Source organism: Ceratosolen solmsi, unplaced genomic scaffold, assembly GCF_000503995.2.
Source record: "Ceratosolen solmsi marchali unplaced genomic scaffold, CerSol_1.0 scaffold1, whole genome shotgun sequence".
Classification (NCBI taxonomy): domain Eukaryota; kingdom Metazoa; phylum Arthropoda; class Insecta; order Hymenoptera; family Agaonidae; genus Ceratosolen; species Ceratosolen solmsi.
This window is the reverse complement of record NW_011948415.1, coordinates 12,626,616-12,642,994: the sequence shown is the minus strand read 5'-3', so window position 1 is coordinate 12,642,994 and position 16,379 is coordinate 12,626,616. Positions and strand designations below refer to the sequence as shown.

The window sequence follows — 16,379 nt, the reverse complement described above, 5'->3', positions numbered from 1 at the left end:
TTAAAGTCTTTGTCTCTATTTTTTTATTCCTCTGCAATCGAATGAAAATATTCTACTTTCTTATGAAGAATCACGACACATTGGACGTTCATGTAATACAATTAATGTGTGCAAAGTAATAAAATTAATTCATATATAAACAAATACAAATGTCATTCATAACGGATAGTTCCTTTATGATAGATGACGTATCAAAGATTATTCCTTTTGCTTTTCTTCTTTATCCTCTTTAAGAATGCAGACTTTTAACAAAGAAAAGGAAAACACTATCGAAAGATATGGACAGTTGACATAATATTCTTTCTTTCTTTCTTTCTTTCCTCATCTTTCAAAATTTAAAAGCAAATAAACGTTATGTCTCATTGTAACGAAGCGACGTTCACAGGGATAAAATATTTTTGTCCCGAACGTTAAATTATTGAGGGGACATTAACAACTATATTAATTATAATATCCGTGTCACCTATGCATCTCAAATCCACGGTATTTCAATTCTTCATTGTTCTAATAAAATTTTCTCAATTTTATTAAAAATACACCAATGCCATTGCATGTTATTTACAATATCGATACGCTCATTTATAAATATAAGATCGAGACCATAAAATGTGGCAAAGGAAAATTAGCAAATAATGTTAAGTCCAGTCGAATGGATCGACCGATCGGCTTACGGATCATGCGAAAAATATAATAATTAAAAAATGATGCCAATATTGCAAAAATTCGCACGAAAATAAGAAGTTAACGTACAGGCTAATAAAGCAGCAGGTAGCGCGTCAAAGGCTTACAATGTAGTTTCTCGGATGCATGAACGACACTTCAAAGGCCTCTCCGTTAATGTACAAAACAGCGAGGAGGAAGCTCGCATTAATACGACGTAAGTAAATAAGTCGCGGGGAGGCTGAAAGGCCGAGCACTGCTATACGATTCTCGAGGATGGAAATGACGTCGCGAGCTACCGCGATATTTATTCCGAAGCCTCTTCTCTCTCTCTCTCTCTCTCTCTATCTCTCTCTCTCTCTCGAATGCCATGGGTTATCAAAGACAGGGAGGTGCACTAGGGGAGAGAAAGGCTCGGAGTACCGAGGGACTATGAGGGAGAAAAGATACGCGGCTTTCTTCCATCCACCCCCTCCCTCCTGCTCCATACGCAATTCACTCTACTCGTACAGCGAGGAGCGCGGTACGTAGCGTTTGAGCATTGGTAATAAAGGATGAGGAAGGACACTGTCGACGGGATGAGATGGGCGGAATGAAGTTGCTGAAAAGTACGCCGATTGATATATGGACCGCGGCGATTCAAAAGATATCGGGCGAAATCCGAGATGGCATTAGTGCTTTTGTCGTGTAACGCCTCGCGTAACCAGAGGCATTGCACTTTCAGCATTGATTGAGGAGTACTTGTGTTTTACGATACTCGGCACGAGTTAGATGTTCGCGGGGCTCGGTTTTAGGCGGCGGAAAATGTGAAAACACTCGTAACGCACTCGTGGAGGTTTGATTTTGAAAAATCTTATCTTGAATATTCTCATTAAGCGGTATACACGTGATTTAATACGTGTCATATCCCCCCCCCCATCCACCTCCCTCGTCCACCCACCCACCTTCATCCTCTCTCCTTCGTCTCCCATTACTCTCGTTAAACTAGAGTAAATACATTCGCGTATTTTTTCTTTATTATCTTGTATTTTAATCTCTCGCGTGCATCTAGCACGAACAAATATATTGTAGTTGCATTGAACGTTAAGGATAAAATTGCACTCTTATTAGATAATTATTTTTTATTTCCAAAGTTTTCGGTGCTTATTTAGCGAAAGATTTTATCCATTGCCTTGCTTTACAGTTAACTCTATTATTACTACCAATACTATCACCAACCCACTACCGACACTACACTATCATCACACTACAATAACATCTCTACCGTATCCACATAATAATAATAATAATAATAATAATAATAATGATAATGATAATAATAAGAAGAAGAAGAAGAAGAAGAAGAAGAAGAAGAAGAAAAAAAAGAAAAAGAAGAAGAATTATAAAAACAATAATAGCAATAACAATAACAAATAACAACAAACAAGCATAAACATTTTAAATACACTTTTTGTTTGTTTTACGTATAAAATAAAAAGACATTAACATAATTACCTTTATTTTCTGTTATATATTCTTACATTACGGCTCGTTCTTATTACACGGAATCCTATGATTTCACATTGGAGAAAGCATTGGCAGTAACAGCCATGATCAAGAATTTATATACGGACCGTATATCTGTAATTTAATTATCCTCTATTACCTCGTAAAAACATTCCCAAGTCCAAAGTCTTACGATATCACATGCTTGTTAAATAGAATTCTAAAATCTGAATTCATTGTACCTTCTGTCAGAATAATACAAACATTTAAATCAAATGGGCACTATGCGTGTGCGCGCATCTCTCTATCTAACTAACATACTCCTTGAAATTCCATTTCTTATTACATCAACGTACATCACACTCACCTCGGTAATATATAAATTTTTTAAAATTATTTTAATGCTTACGATCGGTACTTGCACAGTTGAACAAAAGTAGATTTAAGACCTCGAGCAAACGATCCAATCTACGGAATTGATGCAAAATGTACAAGAAGATGGATGAAATATAAGCGCTTCGCCCGTTTATGTCTTCCGCAATTATTGTCTCCTATTTGTACGCTTTTGCATTCGAGTCATCTAATGCAATGAGTCAGTCTGACTTTCCTAATCGAAATTTCCATTGATCTGGCAAAATCAATTGGACGGAAACTTTGAAATGGATTAATGAATGAGAGCTGCCGCTGAAAAGCCAAGAGGCATCCCGGACGAACAATACCAAGCCGAGGTCCCAGGAATTACAGTCACATAATCGCGTTGCGTCCTGGACTGCCCGGACGCTTAATCTCTGGTGACGATAAGCGGCGCGGAGGTTTCTTCTCATGCTTCGGCGTCCATAGGGTACCGCGAAAATTCCGCGACGAGGATATATCATACATACGGGTGGCCGCCGACGACGCGCACTACATGGACTAATTAGATGCGCAGACGCGCTCTCGCGTCCTCTTTTCGCCCCGTCCCTACCTCGGCATTTTCGTCTCGGTAGCGGAAAGATCAATCGAGAGCGTAAAGTCAGTCAGAGGCTTGACGAAGAACGATGAATAAACCACGCGAGTCGTTGAAGCAGCTCTCGACCCTCTTCCCTACTCCGATATGGTGAGGGGGAGCGCAGGGTGGGGGATGTCAAAGCTTTTTCCCGCATCCCCTACTGCTTTCATCGTCGTCGTCGTCATCGTCGTCGTCGTTTTCGTTGTCTTTGTCGTCATAGTTGTCATCGTCGTTGTCGTTATTGTCGTCGTCGTCGTCGTCGTCGTCGTCGTCGTCGTCGTCGTCGTCGTCGTCATGATCATCTCTGTCGTCGTCGTCGTCGTCGTCGTCGTCATGATCATCTCTTTTTCTCTTTCTTCCTCTCTCTCTCTCTCTCTCTCTCTCTCTGCTCGTGTGTTATCTTTGTTGGGAAAAGGGGAAGCGGCGTTCGAGGATACACGTGGCCTCGGGAATAATACACGTAGATTCCTTTGATCCCTTTGTGCCGTCTTTGATCCTTTGACGCAGTGTGCCAGGCCCGCAGTTGCCGATCCCCGCGATCGCTCGTCTCTAATTACCCCCTCGGCTTGTCAGCCCCGATCTTCACCAAACCGGGGCTCGGTTATTCAAATATTAATTCCACCTTAGCCCGTCGGCTTTTAATCCAGCCTTTCTTTATTATCCATTGCTCCCTTTATCGTTACGGATTCACGAGCGAAGCTCGCTCGCGCGTCCTTCCTTCAATTCCCTTTGGCTGCCACCACTTATCCTGAGCCGCGACTCAGCCGAGTGAATCGCGAACGATGCTCGAGTTCCTTTCCTCCCACTCTCCTACTCGTCCTTTCAATTGCACTTTTGCAAATGCTCGTTATTTACAGAGTATCGTTACAGCCTCCTCGCGCATTCCTCTTTACTTTTTCTATTGCGCTTGAGGTGGAGGTGATGCCCATTGGATCGACGCCGTAAGTCGGGCGCATCATCGTCCCGACTTGAAGTGTCGCGCTTATCTAACGAGGGAGAGGAGGGCATTTTGTCGTTATTGCCATTGTTCCGCAAGGATAACAATTCAACTGACTAGTTGGAAGTGACGCTGACCGTAGAGCCGAATGAAATAATTATTCGGTACTTTTCGTCGGTTGGCGAAACTAATGCGTTGACGGCTCTCGTCGTCCGACAACTGAATTCGATAAGCCCGAGTACAAGGTAAAGAGCGCAATAGTCGCTGATGTGACACATGCGACGTCGTAATCGCTGGGCTTTCGCCACACGCATCTCAAATTATTATATTATGGCCGAAAATAACAGGCTGTCGGATGGTATGACGCATGCGTTGGTAAGCTCCCAGAGCCCAAGTCAAAGTCGAATCTGATAAGTACGAAATACACGCGCGTCACACGCGTGTGTTACCGTTTATCATCGAGCCCCTCCGACAGAGAGTGAGAGAGAGAGAGAGAGAGAGAGAGAGAGAGAGAGAGAAACGGGCGGAGAGTGAGAAGAATGACGTAGGAGGGTGAGGGGAGTGAATTGGCGGATTATTCTGTATACCGAGAACAGTGTGAGAAACATCAATTAATGCGTCGATTCTAAGTACGAGCCAAACGAATTTTCCATTTGGCCCGAATTGGCGACGACTCATACGCGATTATTCACGACGTCTCCCGAACACCCATTCCTTTCTTTATCAAGGTGAATTCGGCGCGCACACAATGAGAGGCGCGAACGATAAATTATCACGTCGCCTCGCGTTCGTACACAGAGACGCCAAAAGTCGTCTTGGCTTCGCTGGAAAGCGAACGTAACAGTTATTCAACGTCATAGCTCCACTTTTACGAGCCATTTGTCGCACTCTACGGGGGGAAGGGGGGAGCTCCTCCTCCGATAAGGGACGACGAGTGTGCGAACGGTGCTTATCCTCATTCATGCGCTCCTTTCAGTCCCCTGTATTCGCCGATCCAACGGCCGAAGATATAAAGGTCGTTTATTATTAAATGCCATCCCCTGCGATACCCATACTTTTCGATACCAATATATATTAATTTCCGGTAGATAATGCGGTATTGTTGCTTGGGCGATAGTAACGAAAATACAAACACTAGCGACGTGCGCGAGCAATGTAAAAGCGCTCGCTCGTCCTCCCAAGGATTCCCCATAGATCTCCGACTATGGATCAGCCGGCGTCTCCATTCTTGGCAGCTCGCGATTAATCTCCTAAGCCCATTAACCGAAATATCTAAGATAATGTTAATGCTAATGACGCGGGTGTGGCTCGATAGGTGTGTGCTCCTGAAAATCAAGCCCCCGGTGTGCTAAAAATACTGGCTAAAAATAGCCGAAAATGTCTTGACGCTCCAAGCCAACACGTCCTATCGTATCCGTCCTTCGTATCTGGTGCTCGATAATCTAGCGCCACCGTATCCTGGCTATCCGCTCGCCAGATCCTTCACTACCCGCTTCGAATTTTCACGCGCGAGCCCAAACCCCCCGACATCCGATCACGCGATTTTCTCCCTCACTTTGTTCCCTCGGTCTCGGTGCCACGCAGTTTCGATCACTTTCGTTTCTCGAAATTAGACTTTAATACCCCGAGCCACGTTATCCGTTTCCATTTGGTTTAATTAATCAAGCGAATCCTCCCCTCGAACTTTAACGTATTACGAGAGATAGAAAAGAAAAGAGAAAAAATAAAAAAAAAAAAAAAAGGGAAACGATTATTTTCATATCGCTTGCGTGTATCTCCGATCTTCTTAAAGCTCTGGATCATAAATATTTCTTCTTGAAAATGTGATTATTTAATTAGCCGTCGTTCGTGAGGATCTCGAGAGCGTGCCAACTTGAGGACGTTGAATGCTTTGCGACGTCATTGAAAGATAGTAATTCTTTAAGATTTTGGCACGTGTACCGTTAATTTAAACTGTACCTTCACGCACGCGCACCTACAAACGTCGATGTTCGCCGTTCTTCAAAAAAAAAAAAGAATGTATGCTTTTGTATTTTAGCTCGAGCGTCGATTTGTCGGTGCACAAAAAAAATAATACTCTCTTGTCTGCGTTATTACCTTCAATGTACACTTGCCATTGATTTCCTCATATTTTCCGCGAGAACAATCTTCCTCGTCTATCTTGACAAGTGATTTGCAATTGTAATCAAGGCGATTAAATTCACGCTCCTCGGTCAAAATCTCCATGTGTACAGACAATAAGAAGCATTCATCGGCTATGCAATTGCTCGATTAACTCTTCGTTGCTTGTGCGAATTATAAAATAAGTATCGTTTAGAAAGCAATGATAATTGGGATTATAATTCGATTGTATATTCGGCTAGATTTTTCGATTAGATTAGCAAGTAAAAAGTCACGCGAATAATTCGGCAGAGTCTCTTTTGCGCTATTTGTCTCGAAAAGCTTAATGCGCACTTTAATGCCACGCGCGTTTAATGTCCACACATTAGTGATATCGAATTGACTATTTTAATTTCGTAATTTCAACTCGATTATAATAAATTTACAATAATAAAGTAGCTGTGCGATAATTCGTGTATTATAAAGTGAATTAAGTACATTGCCGATACGTGAAAAGAGTTGTCTCGAGATGGTACAGAAGATTTTCCGATTCATGGGTAGTAGTGCTCTATTTAAGTATGATGTATTTGTCTAATTAAAAAACTTTTTTCTCTACATACTGATACATAAATTGTGAATAATAATATAATGTCGAATAATATCTTTGGATACTTTTACATGTAACTATTTAATTTTTAATTTAACTGAAATTGCAAAGAACAAGGATTTCTAAAGGTTAAAGATTTAAGACATTTGCATTATACTAATAAAATAAGATAAACGATAAATTAATTATTGACTACGTATATATATTTTCTATATTGTTATTAATGAAATATAATAAATTTATGTATTCTATATTGAATCAACGATTTCATTTGAAAAATAATTACGAACGTTCAAAGTGTGCATATGTATTGAGTTAATATTAATCGATAGCCATTGAATGGACCCTTTTAATGTTTGAGACAATCGATTTTATCGTAAATGTATGAAACTCCATTATTCAGCAAAATATAATAAATCGAGAAATATTGCATTAGAAATCCGACAATGGTGTATAAACTTTTGTCGTGCGTACCTTGAATAGTTTTGTCAACTAAGGTAAATCGAGTTTCTTACAAGAATTCAGGTATCATCATAATAATATTACAGAATCTTACTAAAAACTTTTTTTTACGAATAATAAATCGAATTTTTAATATTGATTGCAATATAAGAAGGCTAATCAAATACAAATATATCTTCTTTCTAAAATAGTAGTTTATAATTTAATATTGCAGAATTGAATTTATTGATAAACGAAGCAAATTAAAAAAAAAAAAAAAGTGCATTTTCATAGTGAACAAAAAGACATTGTATTTTTACATTATCGGATTATTAAAAAAAAGAAAAAGTACTTTTACTATGGAATTATCATGTTTGTCCTAATTAATAATGTCAATACTTAAATTGTATATGGTACGGTGATAATTTATGACATTCGTAAAATAAATTCAGATTAATTTATTCATATGATTATTTTATAATCCCATAGTCTCGTTAACATTATTAGGCAAAATAAAATTAATATGTCGCATATTTCATCGGAGTCTCATGAAAGTATTATTAGCAATTACTTTCATTTTTATAAAATGTTATTTTTTTTTTTTTTGATTACATAATATACATTAATGAATCTTAGTTTTGATAATCTATAAATCTGAGAATAATAAAAAAATTATAACTACAATGTTTAAATCAATATTTGTTCATAATAATAATAATAATAATAATAATAATAATAATAATAATAATAATAATAATATTGCCATTAATTTATTTACAATAATTTTCCTTTGTATAGTATAACTATATTGGTTCGGTAAAAGGATCATATTTTATGTTAGTCACTGTATAAAATAAAGAATATGATATTTGAGGTGTTTTTTTTTCTTTTTATTAAAAATAAAATTCGTATATTGAATTACTTGGAAAAATTCTGTATAAAATTAACTATGGATTATCCACTGGACAATAATTAAAACTGAAATTAAAATATCCTTCTATGTTTGTTTACATTCGAACGAACTGTCCTCCTAAACAGTCTATTAACAAATTCAAAATTATAATGAATTGAACGAGATATTAAGAATTTATCCAATTATATGATAATTTTATATTTTCGTATTTGATTATTTGTCTATAGTCATTCATGACATAGAAAATTATTCATAATATTCATGTATGTCAATTATGGAATTTCGGAACTGTGCCAAAATTTACTTCATAATTTCCATTGATAAGAAATAAAAATCTTTGCATATATAAATATTTTGTGCCGTCATTATTGAGCGAAGATATATATTTTTTTCTATACTTGTATAATTAATTTGATGAAACATAAAATATTACGAATACATATAATACATTTCACATTTCAAATTAATAAATAAACAACTTACGCGTTGAACGCTCATATATTTATCAAATTTTTTATTTTACTATTCAAACGATAGTTGACTTTTGTAAGTTTTTTTTCTTTATTCTACTTTTATAATATTACCTCAATAGATGTGGATAAAATAACGTTCTAAAAAACAAAACAACAAAACAAGTGAAGCACAAAGAAGTAAATTCTTGATACGTGGATCGAGTGTTTTAAGAACAGTGTGTTAAGAAAGGGTCGTTCCTCTAATATTTATGATGACGAGAAAATCGTAGAATAATAATCGTATCGACGAATAGAGATGGGAGTTGGAGTGGGGGGGGGGGCGAAGCCTATCAGGCTTAATAAACTCTAAATCACTCGAACGACATCTTGGCATCTTGTATAGCCTGTGCGAGGCAATATTTGTCTAATGCTTCGTGCAGATATTGAGCAGCCGGTAAATTTATTTCGCGATCTTTGAATTTTCGATTACAGCCATAGTTATGTGGACGAGTAACGCGAGTTAAGCGCCCGATGTCGATCACATAAAAATAAAAGCTCAAATCCCGATGGAATTTTTCCGACGATCCAAGTCGCGCGAAATGCGCGTCAAGTTCAATCGTATATGCAAATGTTTTCTTTATTGAAATCTCTAGTTACGACGATAGAGTTTGTAATAAAATTTTACTACCGGTCCACGGGTTCGCTACGTAGTTTCAATTTTAAGTTTAACGGCCAGTTCTGGCTTTTACAAGTTGTCGATTAAAATTATTGGTAAATAGCTTGGAGATTTTATACTGCGATATCTTGGCGCTTTAAGCTTCCACGCAATGATGATAATTAATTATTATAAAAATCGCCAATATTTGTCGCATCCTGATTGGTTCATACAAGTTGTTTATAGTTATGAATATAGATGTGCTATTGAATTTTTTTTTTTTTTTTTTTGTTCCTATTAGACGAAAAAGGAGGAGAAATTTAACGGTGTTAACGGTGCTTTGTAAAATCATTTTGGCTAATAGGAGGTTTATTACATGTAATGCGGATTATATTGAAGAAAAATACATCGGTAGCGATGAGTTAGGGGAAGGTTTTTCGATAATTAAAGACACTTTATTTTGTATAATAAAAATATATACAATAAGAAAAATTAATAAGAAAAAATTAATCTTTAGTATGCCATTGAATTCAATGTTTTCAAAAAGTAAATCATAATTTACAAAGAGAATGTCTTAATTAATAAGAAAACGTTACTCCCTTATTCATTATTACTATTATTACTTTCTCATTCTCATTATTACTAAAAGTTCTGTGTGATAATAATAACAATAAAATTTAATAATAATATTAATATAGTAATAATAATAATAATAATGAATATATATATATATATATATATATATATATATATGATACTTTAGTTGGTAATGTATTAGCTTGTCAATGCTTAAAAATGCTAAAAATACTTAATAATGAGATAATGATCAATTTAGGCGATAATTTGAGAGGCTTAAATTTGCAATTTGCATATAAGTTTATTAAGGAATAATTGATGACTAAAGATTCTTCTTGCCTCGTTAATTGTAATAATCGAACTGTTCATTCTGGATATTCCAATTAGTGTGCTGGCGAGTTATTAGTATTAGATAATCAACGAAAAAAGTTAATAAACCTTTATTGCTGAATTATTAACTATTGGAATTACGAGCTAGAGCTTTCAGATTCGCTATCCCGCGATAATTTTGAAAATATTTAACATCAGTCGCAATGTACAATCTCGCTATTCTCGGACAAATATTTTTTAATTATGGCCGCAGTGACGGCCACGCGCGCATAGAACGTTGGAAAAAGCTCGGACTTTAGATACGAACTGGCGGAAGCAGTGGAATATCATCGGCCCGTAGTGATGCTGGGATGGTGATGGGGTTGGGGGTGGGAGAATGGCTAATGTAGACCGTCCTGTAGGAACAGTATGCGCTTCGGGTTTTTCGTTTATGCGGAAACGAGTGGAAGAGAAGAGAAGAGAAGGAGATTGGATCGGAAGGCATGGGGGTGGTCTTCGTTTATAAACGTCCGGTGCTTTTCCTCGGTCGGATCAATCGTCATGTATGTGAAAATACACCACGTCGTCCTAGGAACGATAATGCCTTAATGTCTCCCGGTAACAAGCATCGCGGCTCGTTTAATTTATGACTGCAGTTTCCTTTGGAAGTCATGCAATTATTGTTTGCGTACGGGTAATGCTCGAAGGTGGAGGTGGCGCAGCTTCACCGAAGGGGAAAGGCGACGATGAGTTCGGATTCCCCCGGACGCCGAACATTTCCTCTTCACTAAGTAGCACGTAGCAATTAATTGATTGATCGTCGCAGTTACTTTTTCGCTGGATTATTACCGGAATTATATAAGACGTTATAGGCGCTCGAGTAACAATTGCTGTCAAGTGCATTTTCCAATATGACCACGGGGAAGGATTAATACCTTTTTCGGTCTTGACTCGCAGATGCGACCTTATTACACGTGAAAGTTGGGCGTGAACCGTAGTGGGTAATTTGCACGTGACTTGTGTTTAATGCGAAATAGGACGATTTGTGTTTTAGTGTATAATGAGCTCGGGATCGATCGATAATGGAATTTTTACTCAACGGATTTTACTTTTTTACTTCACGCGGAAAATTATTATCGAGCAGAGAGATATATGAAAAATATTTTTCTTTAAAAATACGGATGAAATATTGCCAGTAATAATTGAGAATTTCAATTAATTATTCATTCTAGTTTATTTAAAAGCTTTCCATTTACTCTATACTTTGGCATTATTTCGTAATGTAAAATTAAAAAGTGGTTCAAATTAATTTTTTTCTCTCCTCCCGTTGTTTTTGTTAAATAAAATTTGTGCGTTTTTAGAAATTTTGCAGGCAATTATTATTAAAGGTGAGAAACATATGTTTTGCAAGAAAACTTTCTCGATGCGTTTCACATGCAAGTTTTGATACGCCATTATAGCATGGCAAAACAATCTTACGTAATGCCTTTGAGATAATCATTTAATGAATTTTGACATACTTTATCGTTTAGTAAACCGACAAATTAGTTTTAAATTAAGTAAGTTATGATAATAGTTATTGCAAAATAATTCTTGAGTAACCTGTCGTTAAGCTTTCTAAGCATAATACTCATTTTTACGTTAATATATATATATATATATATATATATATATATAATATTTAAGGTGACGTTGACATTAATTGAATATGAAAATTCACTGGATTATGTATTTCTGAAATTATATATGAAAGTGTTGTACGTTCATTTCTCCAATATGAAGTTATTATAAAAGACGTTTAAGACTATTAATAAATAATTATAATTTAATAGCATTGCATTAACGTTAAAAATTGTTTTGGCTGATTGGAATCAAATTTCTTATATTTTTCCTATTTAAAGTTCAAATCATACAGCATGTTTGTATATTTTTAGTTTTATTATTATAAATAAATAGAGTTAATAAGAATACGTAGTACAGGTACTATTAGCAGAATTATATCATATATAAACGGCTTTCTATAATTTTAATCTGTTTCACTAATCTCTGATTAATTTAATATTAATCTTTATAAAAGTAAATTGATTAAGCTAAATATTTTACGGTTCGGCTGCATTTATGTTTCATTGATATTTATTAATTTTGTAATATATATTTTGAATAAATTTTAACGGCTTTTAGCAACTGTTTGACAATAAATAACATCGACAATAAATTTTTTATAACATACATCTACATGAATATATATACATATATATATATATATATATATATATACACACACACACATATATACATTATATTTAAAATGATTGAATGATTGAAATTGCAACAAACCGCGTATAAATATAAAAATATTATATATTATTGAATATGTGATATCAACAATAAGCATTTGATTAATTAATAAACCATTTTGTATATATTTAAATAATAAATACATTGCTGTAAAAAAGAATTATTAGATATTAATTCAATATAGAATGATTGAAATATTGGTTTCTGTTAATTGTTCTTTTTTTGTTTTTTTTTTTTGTTTGTTTTATCAGTTTAATGTAATATATTGATAATGAAATATTTTTAATCACATCGAATCGGAATTTAATGATAAACGTACACCAAGTATGACAAAGGAGGTATCTAAATTTTTTTTACATAAATCAATTTTATAAATTAAATATATGTCGTGTGCGTGTGCGTGCGCGCGCGCGCGCGCGCGTGTATGTATGTATGTATGTATGTATGTATGCATGAATCATATGCTTAATATACACACAAGAGCAGCATGCGTGTACACGCGATGTGTATGTGGACAGGCAAGCATATCGTCAATATTTTGGGAAATGATAGTGTTATTGTTTATTACGGTTTTGTTACTGTTTGTTACGGTTTATTGTAATTATTAAAAATATTAATTAAATATGGTTGCTGTGAATTTCATATGAGTTTGAATTACTTACGTTTGCAAATATGCAAGAGCTTTGTAAAGAAACAAGTAGCTTTCAAGCAATTAGGTATTTTTAACTATTTAAAAGGCATTTTATAATAGAATAATGAACTTGTTGTGTAACGATGATTGAATTTGTCGAACGCTTTGTCGAAATAACTTGTACAGTTAGCGTTAAAATTTCATCCGACATTATAGACTCGATTACTTATCATTTATTTTTCCGAGAACGAATTTGTACAAACGTACAGTCATAATTGTATGGATTTGTACAATTGTATCGCACTCGATAGAACAAAATTTCCAATAATTCTCAACAATCCATGGAAATTGTTTAACTTGTTTCTCGAAACTAATACGTCGATTCTTTTAACTTATAATGACTACTAATTTTCTCATCGATTCAAGTTAATTCAAGTTAATAATTATGCAATGACGATACGAGCGAAGTAGAGCTCATCACGAGTGTATTATCTCACGTTTCTCTTGTTCCAAACGCAAAATATATTTTAAATACTTGGCCGTACATTTATAGAAAATAATTAAAGGCGCTTGATAGTAGGGAACGTAGAGGTTAACAAAATCTCTTGCACTTTTAAGCATAATTTAACGAATTGTGGGGTGGGTGATGTTTTTATATTTGCCCGGTGTTGGTTAATGTCACGTTAGCTCGAGCCACGAAAATTAACAAAAAATACCACATTATCCATGGAATGATAGATTTCACATTCCACGTGGTTATTCGATGAGATCTTCCTAAAGGCTCGAGACACCTCCCCTCCCCTCCCCCAGTTACAACTCGCTCACGACCTTCGTTATACGTAATACGTTATCAATACCGTCGTTACGATTACGCAACCGAGTCATCGATTTGATGTTGCGTGTGTGCGTGTACGCAACTTGACGCAATAGCAAGGCCGCGTAACATTACCTAGCGGAGCTTTCAAATTCGCCATTCCTTCGTATCACGGCGGTCATGCACCCAATGTTTACATCGCTCTCGCGACAATCTCACCAAATCGATACACCTTCCCCCCTCCCAATCGCGCCATCATCCCACCACTCCCCACCAATCAAATGGGTATCGACGGTAGAGCGAAGCGAGGATTAAAGCCATTCGATCCGAAATAAATCGCTAGGAATATACCTCGCCGTTGGTTTTACGGGCAATCAAGGATTGCGTAGAGGAGGACGACGATTCCGTGACGATTGACGAAAGTATCGATAAAAGGGAGCACTCGATGCGCCCTCCGTCCCAATAGAAGCGGCCGTTATTGGATAGAGAAGGCGCGCGGGGCCTCGAGGAGAGGAAATGACAGTGCGTCCCGAGCCCTTCGCCCTCATCGGCACCTCACCTGCCAAGACACCACGCGTACGATCATAAGTAAGGGGCATCGAGCGCGCGTGTTCGGCCTCGTCGGCTCACCGAGGCAGCCAAACGTACTCGGGTGGGTACCCCTGTGAAAGTGTCGGCCCGAGTTACAGAGCGTCGGGAGGAGTCGCTGCTGCTGCTGTTGCCGCTGCTGCTGCTGGCCGTCGTAGACACGCGGCCCATTTGCCCTCGGCGACTTGGACATGTGACTGAAAAAGTGCTCGCGACGGCTACAAGCGGCTCTCGGCCAGTAGTGCTACAGTCGGTGCGTCCTTTTGCAGATGGTTTGTGGCAGTGATGCCCTCGTCGGAGGAGGAAAGCCTGTGGCTCGTGGGCAGCGAGGTCCGGGGCCTGGGTGCAGGCGCCCAGAATCACCACCATCGTCAGCAACCGCAACAGCAGCAGCAACAGCACCACCAGCAGCAGCAGCACCACCACCACCACCATCACCACCACCACAATCAACAACAGCAGCAACAACAACAACAACATCAACAACAGCAGCAGCAGCAGCAGCAGCAGCAGCATCCTCATCGTCATCATCATCATCATCATCATCATCATCATCATCATCAACAACATCAGGAACAGCAACAGCAGTACACGAATTCAAATCAACAGCAGCGTGGCGAGCATCGTACCCTCACCGGCGCTAGGCTATACACGGAGGAGATGCAGACCCAATCGACCGGGGGAGGTTCGCCCAGCAACGGTGCCATGCCCGTGACGGGACAGTCCGCGGCCGTGGCCATCGGTAGCTCGGCCGCCGACCTCGCCGAGCACGAGCTGATAGACGCCGCGGGCAACGTCGACTTGCTCGGCCAGTTCCACGACGACGCCATGAAGCAGGTCCGTATGCGACATAACCTCAATCGCTTGCCTCTCCGGCCGGCCACTGTCACGGCCCCACGACACACCCTTACCCCTCCCCGCTCCATGCGCCACCAACAGCCTTGACATTTACTCGCCTCCTTGTCGTCGGTCGCAATTGGCTTTCCCTCGAATTTTACCTTTTCATTTTACGACTCTCCCGCTCGACATTTTCGCATTGTCGTTATGGTCCCAGTGTCCCACGCTCCGCACTCGCTCGTCAATTTAATTCGTCCTCTTATCTCCTCCCAGTAGCTTTCCCCACCTCGGGCAATTTGTCTAATATCCATCGTCGGCGGCTGTTAATAACTATAACAACACCAACACCACTACCCCCGAAACCACTACCACGACGACAATAACAAACACAAAAACGAAAAGAAAACAACAACGACGACGACGACGACGACGACGACGACGACGACGACGACGACGACGACGACGACGACGACGACGACGACGACGACGACGACGACGACGACGACGACGACGACGACGACGACGACGACGACGACGACGACGACGACGACGACAACGACGACAACGACGACGATAATAATAATGTTAGAAATAATAACAATAACAATAGTAGTACGCGCAAGGTCTCCGACTCGTTCCATTTTCTATCTCGCTTTCCTTCCATTTTCATTTGCGAACCTTACCTCATCGGTCGTTTCGATCGTCTAATGGGCCTTGAGAGCAGTACCCTAATGCCCAATCTATTATTGACGAATCTTTGATCGATTTATCCTTTTCCAATTGATTGGTCGTACAATAAGGATAAGTGAGTAGGCGGCGCGCACACGAAATTCCCGACGGAACTTCGAATCGCTTTTGTAGACGAAGGCAAATGCAGCCCGATGCTTGCCAGTGCTCCTGGGATTTAATTACGCGGGGCCAATGCTACGATTAATGCTGATATTTCATGTATTCCGAAGAATGGTTGTTCGTCGGTAAATGACGCTTAATAGTGATAAGTTAATTGTAATTGCCAGCGCAATTAAAGGGGTTTATAAGAAAGAAGGGGGCGGGGGGATGGGGGGTGGGGTGGATGCGCCTGGTTGTAG

General features: G+C 38.3%; 1 protein-coding gene across 1 annotated transcript in view; it reads left to right on the top strand.

Moving 5' to 3' along the window:
- Positions 1-3,182: 3,182 nt before the first annotated feature.
- LOC105359078 (synaptic vesicle glycoprotein 2B) overlaps positions 3,183-16,379 on the top strand; it is a 19,191-nt gene continuing 5,994 nt past the window's right edge. The window contains exons 1-3 of the mRNA XM_011495554.1: positions 3,183-3,241; positions 14,661-14,856; positions 14,998-15,291. Coding sequence (XP_011493856.1) covers positions 3,183-3,241; positions 14,661-14,856; positions 14,998-15,291 — 549 coding nt within the window. The remainder of the gene's footprint in view (positions 3,242-14,660; positions 14,857-14,997; positions 15,292-16,379) is intronic.